Source organism: Mixophyes fleayi, chromosome 4, assembly GCF_038048845.1.
Source record: "Mixophyes fleayi isolate aMixFle1 chromosome 4, aMixFle1.hap1, whole genome shotgun sequence".
Lineage (NCBI taxonomy): Eukaryota > Metazoa > Chordata > Amphibia > Anura > Limnodynastidae > Mixophyes > Mixophyes fleayi.
Window position 1 is genome coordinate 298,262,814 of NC_134405.1, and position 15,032 is coordinate 298,277,845.

Below are 15,032 nucleotides of genomic sequence, written 5' to 3' on the forward strand. Positions count from 1 at the left end.
CATGGGAGATTCCTGTCCTCCCTGAGCTCGCCTTAGGTCACCTGCGTTATGGTCTAGCTCCTCCTTCCTCTCCTTTCCAGGCCCCACAGACAGCTTTCCCACCCCTGCCTGCCTCTTTGTGTCTCTATGAACTCTGTCCCCAAAGTTCTGTTTCACATGCACTGTCTATTACAGGTGTCAGGACTACTATTATATCTTTGGCCTATCCTGTGAAAAAAGTAAATATTATTCATAGCTACTCTCTTTGTGGAACATAAAAATATGACCACAATGGATATTTGTATTTATACTGTCCCTCCTGACTGAACTTGTTCATCAATGTATTTGAAAAAGGGTTGATGTATGTGCAACATTTTAGGTTTAGTAGAATTTCTCAGTATACCTGCTGTGAAGAAGATTTAACACACCAGTGCACAGAACAATGTAATTTATATTCAGATTTATACTTCAGAGGCACATTGCATTTCAAAGACATTGCTGAATGGATTTTCAAATGAGAAGCAATACGCTGACTATTTTTCTTTTTCTTTTTCATTTTTTTCAAAGAAATGCTGTATTTTAGGCAACATCTAAAGAAGCATTGTCCCAATTTTCTTATGTCTAGAAAGAAGCATGCAGAGCTACATTTTTACCAATTTCCCTATTACCCAAATGTGCTTTGTCACAGACCCGTACATTTTGATTATTTAAATAAAACAAAACTAATCAACATTGCCATATGGCATAAAGCTCTAAGTTGGCATTTGAAATTAAATTATTAGTCCACATAGTTGAAGTTGTAAATAAGCATTATGCTTTATGACTGATTAATGCATTATTCTGTTTCAACTTACATTTGTCATGGAAAATAGGAAATGTCTTGACAATTATTAATGTATCTGAAAATATGTATATATATGATATACAGGAATGGGTTTAATAAATGAGCAAACATAAGTATGAGTGTTTACAGACACCACTGAAGTACAATGTCTGCAGTTTTTGTCTTGAATTTGCACACCTACAAATACGCATACATATGGCACCTATACCACCAGCAGATAGTAATATTCAAGAAAGACATCCTTTGAAATGTGATCACAAACATACTGGGGGAATGTAGAGCAATATGGGATAAAATTATTGCCAGTGTTCTCCAGAAGGCGAGTGAGAAGAAGCCTAAATCTCCTCAAAATGTTATTTATGGCAGGCAACGCAAAACATATACACAAACGGTAATACTACTCATATCTTACTTTGTGTCTACTGTATTTGTGGTGTCAGTGACTAGCTTGTGATGAAGAGGGAAGAATTTGTAAAAGTGTCCAGAAATGTGCTGTACAAAGTATATTACAGTTACTGTTCTAAAGATGACTTTAAGTTTTTCTTCTTCATGGGATAATAGTTTATGCACCACATATATACTTTATGATTAGATTGTTGCTATGCACCTCATAGAGTTCCGATGACCTCCTAGTAAGGGAGAATTACAATTCTGTTATGACTATTTTTAATTTGCAATAAGATGGAAGTTGGGAAGTAGGTTTTTTATTAGGTCTGGGTTAATGTGAGGTCTAGGGTTAACACTTGGGGGAAATTCAGATATAGGACTTTTGATAAACTAAGACTGAAAGTAAAGGATTAAAACTATTCAGTAAAGGTTGAGCTCCTGGTCCTGGTGGGCTGAAAGCAAATGCTTGGTCACATCCGCACATTAACATAGCCTTGCACATAGAGTGAAAATGATCCAAATGATTTTGCTCAAACCGCCTTGGATATGCTGATCATTTAGAGGAGTAATCAAGTTAATTTTGCTCATGTCGAAAATAACATGGGTGCATGTAAATCATTAATTACACAAGTTTAACAAAAGTAAATGAATCAAATAAAAAGTGAAACATTCACATAACGGAGTTCTTTAGGCATGGAGTTCAACACAACCTCTACCCCCTCCAGACTAATAGACCAACAGAGATGCTTCCTCTGTAATTCTTGCTATTTGGTTAGTACGGCTGCCATATACTAACTAACTATAAATAGAGCTACAGATGGGATTGAGATCAGAGACACTGTGTAAAAAGGGTGATAACTCCTAACTGGATGGGTACCTAAAGTTGTTGATCTACAGGGATGTAAGGATCTATTTAAGGGTCAAAATGAGATGCCTTTAAATATGACTGTTGCTGCATGTCACCATGCTAACACAATTTATTTGCAAATCATTTTATTTATTTTTGAACACATAAAATGGTTGTACAAAATGTTTGCGGAATAGTATTACAAAATATAAAAATAATTTGTCAAATACGAAAACATACTAAATCACCCCTCCATCATCCTTCCCTTATCTCTGCTATCACCACTTTTTACATCAACTATTTATCAAATAGCTAAAACCAGTATTACCAATCCAAAAAGAGTTCTTAAAGGATCTTTAACATGGTCCAGGTGAGAACCCAGCTACACAACAACAGATTGTTTAAACTGCACACCCTATCTGGTGGCCACATGTCTAAGCATACATTATTTTCTTGGACACATTCCTAGATGTTAATCAAAAAACCTTAATGACAAACACGCTCACTTGTTACATCCTCAAAACATGTTTAATTGAATATGGAAATTTTCCCTCCAACATCCAATTGTCCCTCAGCCACAGATCTACATTCTCATCACCCTTAGGTTATAAAAGAAAATCTTTCAGTTTCTCGCAAAGATAGAGAGAGAGAGACAGAGAGAGAGAGAAAAAGAGAGTTATGCAGTAATATGCACAGGTGAATGTGTCATACCACCTTAGTAAATTAGAATTTTTGCCCGGTGCTTCTTGATCTATCCAATAACTAAAACTATAAGAAGTCGTAGTGCATGTTTATAATAATACACCTATTGTGTGATATTTTTTTTCCTAGGTCTTTCTGGAATATTTTTCAGCATAAAGCATCTTGGTGGATATCTATTTTACCATAATGCTGTATCCTTTTTTGATATTCTGGTTTTGGATCATTCTTGAATTCAGAAATAAGCGCAAATATAAATGAAATCTAAAATGATCAATCCATCATTATTCTAACTGATTTGCTAGAATCAGACCTGTAACATTTACATTTAATGTGCAGTAAGTGGGAGATTAATTACCAGTTGACAATAAGCAACAGCTAATATTTGAGCTATCGGCTTATGTTAGAGTTTTTATCTACACTGGGTAACTTTGTTCTAAAATGCCAGTATATTTTTCTGCCTCAGAGCACTGGGGTAATTAGGGAAGGAGACATGGGTTTGAATCCAACCAGTGCCCTATCTGAGCAGAGTTTGTAGGTTCTCCTCGTGTTTATGTAGGTTTCCTCCAGGTGCTCCAGTTTCCTTCCACCACTCCAAAGACATATTGGTAGGTTAACTAACTTCTGACTAAATTAACTCTAGTATGTGTGTAATAGAGAATATAGAGTGTAAGCTATACTGGGGCAGAGACTGATGTGAATGATTAAATATTATCCTTGGTGTGTTGTGTAATATTTAGGTGCTATATAAATAACTGTTAATAAATAATAATAAATATTAGTTATATCTTTTAAATGCATATGCTACTCTCCAGCACATAATCATACATTTATTTAGTTCAATACTCAACAACATAAAAATAAATATCACTGTAATTAATGTGTTTCCTTACTGCCTTCCTTTTTATGGCACATTGACAAGGGCATATGACTGTTTATTCATTTTTCCTACTTTTCATTTCCTAATTGTTAATATTTAATAAGCAGAAATCTCTTTTTTACCTTCTATGTCACCTGTAGTTTTACCTACCTGAGGTTGTCTTTACTTCTTCAGTTGTGTTTCGTAGGCCAACAAATGAAAACTGATAAAGTCTCCATGATCGCACATCTCCCACCTCAACTGAGCTGCGCTTCCACTGGTAGATGATCTCTTCCTTTGGGTATCCATCTTCAATGCAATTAAAAGAATGCATCAGAATCACTGGATGGCTTTCTATATATAGTAGAGAAAAAGTGTTTTTCTGGAACCATCTTTTATTTTAGCTATTTTTTACTCTTTTGTTCTTTAATTTGCAAATAATTTCATCCCCTATTTCCTTTCTGAATTTTCCATGAGGTTTTAATAGGATGCAAAGCAAAAAGATTTTTTTTAATGATAATAATAGGTAATGTCACTCAAATAATGATACATATCAATATGTTTCTTAAGGATACATTGTTTAATATACTTTAGTGTATTTTGTAATTAAGAAATCTAAATCATATGAGACTGAGGGCTAGATTTACTAAGATGCGGGTTTGAAAAAGTGGGGATGTTGCCTATAGCAACCAATCAGATTCTAGCTTTCATTTATTTAGTACCTTCTACAAAATGACAGCTAGAATCTCATTGGTTGCTATAGGCAACATCCCCACTTTTTCAAACCCGCAGCTTAGTAAATCTAGCCCTGAATGTCTTTGTGACTTCATAATTTCAGAACTCTAGAAATCTACCTAAAGGGAGGGCAAGCAAACTAACCAAAGCCAAATTGCCACCATAATAAAATGTATCGTAAATAGAAATGTTTAAGTAATAACAATAATAATATTTATTTTATTTATTTATTTATTAATTATTATTATTATTATTATTATTATTATTATTATTATTATTATTATTGTTGTTATTATTACACTCATATTGGTTTATAGCAAATCAAATCTTGACACTACATTTTTAAACTTAAAGGGGTTTATTATTTTTTCTTCCATCTTTATTGAGCTAAAAAAGTGTACTGTGGTCTTCAGCAGTATTCAAAAGTTGCAGTTAAGGAAAACTCCATCATACCTGCAAATATTTTTTGGGGAGAGATCAATAATTTATGCTAAAATACACAAGCTCTACTTACATAGGATCTAACACCCCCCCTCCCCCCCATCAGCCTGATATAGAGGTTCTCAAATTGTTCCAAAAATGGGTCTTCATCGATTAAAGGCAAAAGTTTAAAAAATTACAAGCAAACTTGAAAATCTATATAACATATTTGAACATCAAACACATTCCATGTATTTGTAACACCTTTGTTGAACATATTTAATGTATGCATTCACTGTACATCTAGAACATTCAACAAAAGCATTTGTCGTACATCAAGCATGTTTAACAAACACGTTCCACTTTACACTGATTTAGGTTGAACCACGAATGAACCAGATCAAACAACAATTGTTCCACAAGCAAATTTGTGGCCATAAATCCTGACTGGTTCAATCTAATGTCTATCTTGCTAGAACAGTTCAAACTTCTCTAGTCAGAAAGGGCCACTACTGTGCAGCACTGCACTTTCCTCTCCTACTAAAGAGTGCTTGTGCCAGAAACACATTGGTGCCATTGAAGCCCATCACCTGCGAAATCAAAAACATAGAAAATAAACAGTAGTGAGATAAAGAAATGCTTAGCATTGGAGACCTCAGGGGACTGAAACAGACTTTGGGATCAGACAAATGTGATGTAAGTAGAACTGTGCATTAAAGTATATCTAACTGAACTACTTCCAAAACTAAATTTTACATTTTGGGTGGAGTTATTCTTTAATATAGAAGTCTGGGTGACAACTCCATAATAATTGTATAGTGCTATGTCATTGCTTTTCTGTAAGTCAGACCCTCTCTTTAAGGAAGCGACATCAATACATGCTATTGAATATGCTATATAGTTTTCTGAGTCTGTTTGGGTCAATTTTCAGGTATTTTAATTAAAGTAACTGTTAAATTGAAGATAATTGAAAGAAGCTTGTTTCTCTCCTACTATGAAAAAAACACTAAAGTAGCATATTTGTATGTGTCCCTTGGGTCAGATTGTAGATGGAGCCTGTGCTGTGAATGTGTCTGGGAGGTGACCTTTGACATGCTGCACCTGTTATGTCGATTACAATTAAATCCATAAAATCGGTAGCACTTGCCACCCTTGATTATTTCCTGCATGAGATATGGTGGATTAAAGAAGTATACTAGCCTCCCTAATAAGAGAATTTGTCCACTCCCATTTTAGAGGTAAATCCTAGCCAAAGTGTTTCTTCCAAAGTATGTGTGTTAGTTCCACTACTGATTCTGAGGTATTAGAGGCAGTGGAACTATCGACACTAAATGGGGTTCAACTGCTATGGGTCCTAGAGGTGAAGGGCAGAGCAGAACGGGAGCCTGGAGGGCTAGATGGGCCCTTACACAGATACTGCTAAGGGTCTGGCAATGCACTGTTCCACCTCTGGATGCTAGGACTACACACAAATTTATACATGTGTTTTAATATGAATACAATATTGTAATATGACTTGCTTGTGTCACTGTTTATTATACTTTTTACAGCTGCTAAAGCTCTATGTAGTCAAAATGAATAATCATATGTATATGTATAATATACCAGAGGCAAACGCAGGATTTGTAGAGGGGGGTTTCAACACCACATCGCCAGTAGGCATGACCAGCATGCATGGGGGTATGGCTATAATTTTAGACAGTGCTTGGCTGCTCTCCAACTCTTCCTATCACCATAATATACATGGGTAACACTGCGTGGACTAGTGTTAGGTGCACGCAGCTCTCCCTTTTCAAGCAGAGCCGTGTGAAGCAGGGGCAGGGTCCAGTCACCTCAGTTATACAGTGCCCCAGGCTTGGAAGGGGGGTTTCCAGGCAATAGGAAACCCCCCTCGGTTTGCTTATGTATACATATATATGTATATACAGTAAATGTTATGTATAAAAGCTACACATCCTTCTAACCATAGGGCCTGTTAGAAAACGTTCCATTTATCTACCCTCAATGAATTGATGTTTAAAACTGATTGTCAAAAGAAAAAAACACTTTTAACAGCTGTGTTACATGAATTTTGGGCCGTCATTGTAGGTCACACTGAAAAGGACATGCAACAATTGGAAACTGCCATGCTCTCAAATGCAAGCAACATCAAGAGTGGGTATTTGGTCATAGGAAACAATGGTTTACATTTTCAGTGCATCTCCTAGATCAACTTTAACTTACAGTGTAAAAATAAAGCTATCAAGTATTAGTGTGCTAGATGAAAAACAGCCAGAATTTAACTTATGTGCAAAATAATAAAGTAATTTGTACCCCTTGCATTCTAACATGGTTTGTCTCGGAAACGATTTACTCCTTTTTTTTGCCTTTATTGTGCTAACTCAGAACACTAACCTATAGACAGTGTGAAGTCATAAAGTTTGTCTGCGGGTGGATGCCTAGAGGGAGATAGTGGCAAAACAACCTATCCAGCACTGAAGAGTCAAAACAAGCCTGCTTTTAGTTATAAGTGATGTGCTTATACCCGTGTCATACTCTAAAACCTAATGAGACATTCCCTTTTTCAAAATGGAATCATATCCCTTCTGCTTTTGGAGTGGCTTATTTGCTTATAGTTCCTTCCTGTGGAACATGGAATCTCCCTAACCTTTTCCTGGTTGTTCTACCTGGGAAAAAAAAGTAGAGCTGTACATTACTATATTAGTTATCAAAATAAATTCCAACTCCGAACAGCTACTGTATACAAGTGTCGTCATAACACCCACAACCTCTTACATGATAGGATATTTTTTATAGCAGTTCTGAGGAAAGTATGAGTATTAGCTAATAATAAATAATAAAATCTAAAACAAACATTTATTTGAAGCATGCCCTTGCAAAGTATATATTGATGACTGTTTTCATTTAAATATATGGCACAGTATATGCCTCATAGCGCTGTAGCCAAGTTTACGTGGGTTTCCTCCGGTTGCTCTGGTTTCCTTCCAACATGTTGTCCATAAACATGCTGGTAGGTTAAATTGCTCCTGACAAATGGTCCCTAGTCTGTGTGTGTTAGTGATTTAGATTGTAAGTTCCAGTGGGGCAGGGACTGATGTGAATAAAGGGTGAGGTACGGCATATTGATGCAGAGAACCCCAAACAGAATTACCCCGACCTGAGGATTCCGAAGGGCTGCTTCCCGACCTTCACAGATGACGACTCCTCTTCACAACGACTTCAGCCAATGACGATGAATTAAGATGGCGGATGCACTTGATGATGTCATTGACCATGCCGACCCGATTATCGCTGTTGTTAAGGGGGTCATGTAAGTATGCAGACATGTACAATGTAGAAGCCTTTGTAAACTACATTGTACATAGCTATATACTTACATGACCCCCTTAACAACAGCGATAATCACGTCGACATGGTCAATGATGTCATCAAGTGCAGCCACCATCTTACTTCATCGTCATTGGCTGAAGTGGTTGTGAAGAGGAGTCGTCCTCGGTGAAGATCGGGAAGCAGCCCTTCGGAATCCTGATGTCGGGGTAAGTCTTGTCGGGGTAGTCAGCATCGGTATGCTGACTGCCACCGTGAACAAATACATATCCTCTGTACAGTGCTGCATAATATGATTGGTGCTATATAAATAAACAAAAATTATAACTTAAATAGGATGATAATAAAACATTGACATACTCATCTGTAGCAGCTATTGAATTTGTATTGTTTGTATTATTTTATTTACTGCTAAGCCACAATTGACATACAACTAGTGCCTTGTAGCTAACTAAGCTGCCAATCTAATATAATAAAAAATACTTACAGCTTGAAAATTCAAGAGGACACGAATGTTCATCCATTGGAAAGTTATGCAACTGCAGTTGACACTCAGCATCTATTGTAAGCCTACAGAAAAATTATATTTAAACACAAAGCATTAACAGAAATCCATATGAAAAACATTTCAGTCTCCTTAAAGGCAACCCATCAAGGATTTCTATTCTAACTTTTTTTATTGTTCTATTGTTACAGTGTTTAATCTTTATCTGAAAATATGGCATTTTTTACATTTTCTACAGCCTTGTCATGTCAATTTATGGTGATAATTCTTATATGAAGTTGTGTATATTCAACCCTATATATCTATAACAAATAAAAAATATGTTGCAGCATAATAAAATGTATTTAGTTACTATTAGAACTACTTATTGATGCTGTATGGCAGGTGGATATGTCATCTAAATGTGCATTAAAAATATTCACAAATTTTTGCATACAGATCCATACTTTCTTAATATTTCAGTAAAATATCACTTTATACAAATATTCCAATATATAAATAAAATGTTTATCTGCATGGAAACAAGCAAATGACGTTCCACATTTGGATATTCTGAGGAATGAGTTATGAGTTATGTGTTCCCAGCTTAACTTGTGAAATATGAGGCTGGGTACAATCCAAACACAAACACTATAGGAAAAGGCTTCAGTCAAATTTATTACATATTTAAGATGTGAAGTTAGGACATCATTATTTAGACCATTTTAATTGAGTTTAGAGAAGCTGGTCACTTCACTAACTTCACATAATGTAATATATTCTCTATGTTAGCCACCTTTTATATGTTTGAACAATCCATCACAGTATTTACAAACGTTAAGTTTCAACAACCACATTTTTCAGCAGCAGCAGAATTCAAACAGAAACTCAGAAATGGTAACTAATCCATTTATAACATTTGTTAAATGAGTCATCGTTACTAATTAACATTTTTATGCCTCCTTATGCCTTTTTAGCTGAGTACGACAGAAAGAAATTCAAAGGTCCCTGTTTTGGGATCAGCAGCACATGATCATTATCATTGCCTATTTATAGGACTCCACAGATTCCATTGCATTGGACAATCATCTTACATATATGACATACATCTTACAGATAACATATACATATTGCAAATGTTACATATATGAATACAATAATTATAACAGATACATGAATACAATTAAACATAATAACAAACACATAGATAGTCATGAGCTAGCAATTACAGTTAGAATGGATACTGGTACATATTCCAGGCATGTGAGTGAACAAATAGCATAATATTCAGGGTCGTACGAGTTGGACAGTCATGAGATACAGGGTAGAGAGGACCATGCCCGTGAGAGCTTACATTCTAAAGGGAGGAGGCAATAAGAAGCAGCAGGTTCAGATAGGACATTGGTGGATGCTGAGATGTTGCATATTATCTATATTTCCAGCCATTCACATGTCATTAAACCCCTGAGACATTACCTCTGCTTCAACCACTACTTGTTGAGAAAACAATAGTGTGGCAGCCATTTATAATGCTGACCATGGGCTAGATTTACTAAGCTGCGGGTTTGAAAAAGTGGAGATGTTGCCTATAGCAACCAATCAGATTCTAGCTTTCATTTTTTTAGTATCTTCTACAAAATGATAGCTAGAATCTGATTGGTTGCTATAGGCAACATCCCCACTTTTTCAAACCCGCAGCTTAGTAAATTTAGCCCCATGGGTCTCCATTAAAGATGCACTACCATTTAGGAAACATTTTTTTCCTAAGGTACCCATGTCCCTAGCCAGAGCACTGGGAGCTTCTACATTCAAAGTTTTTCCCTGGGCTCCTCTGTTTTTCTCACAGCACTAGTTGAAAAGTGCCGTGGAACCAATCACAAGGCACAGTCAAGAGATAGCGGCTTGTGATTGCTCCTTTTGCTCATGTATCACCCCTCCACAATGCAGCCACTTAAAGATGGTTAACAAAATTATTTTGGCAATCATGTATTACAGAACTCTCAGAGCTCGGTAGAACCGGTTGCATGCAGCTAGGGTTGGGAGGGGGCTAGGGGGAAAGGGCTGCCTTAGGAAAAATATTTTCTAAGTGGAAGCACAGCATTAAAATATATCCATTCAGTAAAATTATTTTCTAACATCTTGTTGGGAGTTATTTGAAAATTTATATTGTTCTCCTAAAATGTTACTATTCTTCTTTATTTTGTAAATGAATTAGGAGAGTGAAGGAGTCTTTATTACATGTGCCGCTATGATACAATTGAAAATTATTGCCATTTATATTGCTACATTGTGCCTATAAATGTTTTTTTCCATCTAAAGTGTGTCTGTAAGATGTAAAAGGTCAGTTGCTCGTAAACCCCCCCCCCATCCAGGACTCATTAACCGGCTGGTCCCTCCCTTGGGGCCAGCCACTTAACTACACATATGCACCAATCTGTTCTGCCTCTCCCTCCTATACTATACAGCACATCCTATTCTTTCCTGGGATGGGTAGGAAATAGAAGGGAGACAGAAGAGTTTTACTCTGAAATCTAGACAGTCAGATGGTAGAAGGTGAGTATGGGGAGAGGGCTCTTACTGTAATAGGGGAGGAGACTGGGTGTTGATTAATGATGAGAGTGGCTGATAATCATTTAATACTATGTGGGGTATATTCAATTATTTGAAGTTGGTAATTTATTTGATGGTGGGAACTATTTCATTTTATAGTGTGTCATAGAGGGATATTTATTAATTGTGAATACCAATCATTTAATATTGGGGCAATTTGGGACTTTGTCCAAACTGCAAGGACAGTTGGGAGGTATGACCTGCCTCACACTGTACTGTTCATTAAGGGCCAGCCATGTGTACTACAGGTAGATGCAAGCAGCTCGCCCTTAATAAGCAGTACAGTGTAAAGCAGGAGATTCCTCCCAACTATCCTTGCAGCTGGGACCAAGTCCCGACTGAGCAGGACAGTCACACCAAATTGGGACTGCCCTACCAGAATGAGGACAGCTGGCAACCATTGTCTGTTTGAAAGGAATGGGAACAGTTGGCGAGCAGTCAAGCACTGTCTCTAATGAAATCCACACCCCTTGCATACACTCTGGTGTGCCATGGAAACCTCCTCTTTAAATACTGCGTTTACCCCTGAAGACCCACCATTAAATACATAGGCAAAATCCTGATTTTTGCCACCCTTAAGATGTGTAAATATTGATTCCTTTAGCTGAGAGAAAAACGTTCTATTAACAACTTGACCAGGGAACACCTATGTAAATGCTCTATATATCTAATTTACACATCTTGTCCCACAAAACAAAATCTTATTTTTGCATGTGGATGCAGTACAAGGAGCACAAATACATGAAACCTGCATTCAGCAGGGAATACCTCAATTCACCCAGCTCTTCCCATTTAGAAGATGATAATGTTGTGCACACCCGCATGTGCCACCATCTTGGCATGCCGATCCATATGCTACCCTGCATTAAATCAAACTAATACAAATATGTTTTGATTGGTAATATATAGCCTATTAGAAAATGGTGCAACTTTAATGACACTATTCTAAGAAATTATAATTTTGATAGTTGCTTAAATAACATGGATATATTATTTTATTTTTAAGGCTAAATATGGTTTAGAGGAGGAAAAAGATATAGGCAGAAGACCGAGATTGAGGTAAATACCGAGGGGGTGTTCAACCTTTCCTCGAAAACACTTAGTAAGTCTGAACTATCTCTTTTAAGTAAGGGCCTTAATTTTGCTCCCTCAAAAGAACCTAACTTGTTTGAACTATTTGTTGAGCTAAATCGGTTTGTACGCACTTTATGCAGGAAAAAATATTTTGCTAACAAAAGCATAAAGAAAATTGATTCAGATTTGAGTCCGATTGTATTGGATAGTAGTGATCGTGAATGTCTCCATATACTAGAAGAGCTTAGCTGTGAGGATAGGGGATCAATGAGGGATGACACTTCTGAATTGATCTATGATGGTACAAATCTTAATGGGAGGGATCCACCGTTGAAGAGATTCAAATTGAAGTCAGAATTTTTTCCCACTTCATGTAAAGGGCCTCAAATTGAATGCTTTTACCAGTTAACTCTAAAAAATTTTAAGGAGTTATGTGAGAAAAGTAGATATAGTTATCCTAATTTAACTAAACTGGAAAGAACAGCATTACAGGAATTGAGAAAGGACTCCACAATTGTCTTCAGGGCAGCGGACAAGGGAGGAGGGGTAGTTGTTCAGGACACTACGGATTACATTAGTGAAGGATATAGACAAGTGACTGATTTAGCTTTTTATAAGAAATTACATTACAACCCTATTCTAGATTTCCAAAGAAGTTTGAGGATGCTATTAGATGAAGCCCTAGAATCTGGGGTGATTGATCGAGATGAATTTAGATTTTTGTATCCGCTGTATCCTGTCACAGCGATCTATTATCATCTACCTAAGCACCACAAAAATGCGGTCTCTCCTCCAGGGAGACCGATAATTTCGGGAATAGGATCCCTGACCTCTTCTCTCTCCTTTTATGTAGACACATTTCTTCAACCCAGGGTGGTTCAACTTAAATCACATATTCGAGACTCCCTCCACTTATTGAACCATCTAAGAAATTTGGAATGGGAAGATAACTATGCGTTCCTCACTTTGGATGTAGAGGCTCTATATAGTAATATACCGCACGATAAGGGTATTCAAGTGATTGAACAGCTGTTGGGAAGAGATTCCCTTGTAGATGATGCACAGGGGAAGTTTATTGTTGACTCCATTTCATTTATTTTAACTCACAATTATTTTCTGTTTGATCACCATTATTATTTGCAAATCATGGGTACTGCCATGGGGACCAGGTTCGTGCAGAGCTATGCCAACCTGTACATGGGCTCCTTTGAGGAGGTCCATGTGTGGGGAGGTGGATTTGGCGCGGACCTGGTCTTTTATGGGCGGTACATTGATGACCTGTTTATCATATGGAGAGGGGGTGAATCACGTGCACTTTCATTTATTTCTGCTTTGAATGACAACGAATACAATTTAAAGTTTGTTGGCCGCTATCATGCATCCAGTATGGATTTTTTGGATATTCAGATGAATGTTGAGAATGGGAAGTTGGTGACTTCCACTTATAAGAAGAAAGTTGATGTTGTGAGTTATTTATACTACAGAAGTTCACATTATAAGAAATGGAGAGACAATATACTAAAGGGTCAGTTAATGCGACTTAAAAGAAATTGTTCTTCAATAGAAACATTTAATCTACAAGCAGAGTCTATGTTGGGGGACTTTAGAAAGAAAGGCTATCCCGATTATATTTTGAATAATGCTTTGAAAGAGGTGTCCTCATTAGAAAGAGATACCCTGTTACAGAAAGATGATTCCTATAGGCCTAAGAATCAAAATGGGGAACAAGTTGATACAAAAGGGCTGGTTGCTTTTATATCCAAATATAATAATAAGTCGGGGGAAATCAGGAAGATCTTTAGTAGGAATTATCCTATCCTTCAACAAGATGAGTCACTTCGACAAATATTGCCCCAAGATCCTAAGAATTTTTTAAGAGGAACAACAATTTAAAAAAATATATTAGCGCCCAGTTTGGTTCAGGATGTACTGACTAAAGTGGATATGACATCTGTAGGAGGTGGTTGGTTGCCTAAACAAACAGAAGGCTGCTTCAAATGTGGTTCTAATAGATGTCTTGTTCCTTCATCAGTAATAGGGTGACCGAGATCACCCATTCAGATAGAAACTTTAGAGTGAGGGGATTTATCAACTGTAGCACGAGTTATGTCATTTATTTATTGAAATGTAGTTGTGACCTCATTTATGTTGGAAGAACGACTAGATCACTGAAATTGAGGTTTCTGGAACACAGGAGAAATATCCTAAATAGGAAGACCAACCATAGTGTTCCACGCCACTTTAATGCGGTTCACAATGGGAGATTAGAGGGTTTATCTATATGTGGTCTAGAGCATATTAAACAGACCACGAGAGGAGGGGATCGTTTTAAAAGATTATGTAAACAAGAGGTCTTTTGGATCCATCAACTGGATGCCTTGGGTCCTAGAGGATTGAATGAAGCACTTGAGCTCAATAAGGTGTTGTCCTGAACCTGATCCTTTAAGTTACATTCTCTATTCATGAGTATTTATGAATTTATCTTGGTCGCCTGTAAGATACATCAGTCCTATTTGTGGGTCTGATGTGTTAGTTTAGGGGTCCTTATTCGGTATTATTCACGAGCTTACTTATGATATTTGTAGGACCTACTCTATCTCTTGACCGATATACACACCCATATTTCCTTATGTGTGTTTTTAGCACTTTTTTAAGTCATCCGAGTGGCTACCTATGCTTCAATCTTTAGGTTGTAACTTCTATATTTCTATATTAATTATACAACCTATTATCACTATCCATTCAGGTTGGATTATTGGTGTTCGTT

The 15,032-nt window shown here is 36.7% G+C and overlaps 1 protein-coding gene across 2 annotated transcripts in view; it reads right to left on the reverse strand.

The window, feature by feature from the left end:
• The window catches only part of GABRG2 (gamma-aminobutyric acid type A receptor subunit gamma2), a 96,674-nt gene that overhangs the window by 27,652 nt on the left and 53,990 nt on the right, over positions 1–15,032 (reverse strand). For both annotated transcript variants that reach the window (XM_075209871.1, XM_075209870.1), the window contains exons 5-6: positions 8,585–8,667; positions 3,787–3,924 (exon numbers count right to left, since the gene is read on the reverse strand). In XM_075209871.1, the coding sequence (XP_075065972.1) occupies positions 3,787–3,924; positions 8,585–8,667 (221 nt within the window). The remainder of the gene's footprint in view (positions 1–3,786; positions 3,925–8,584; positions 8,668–15,032) is intronic.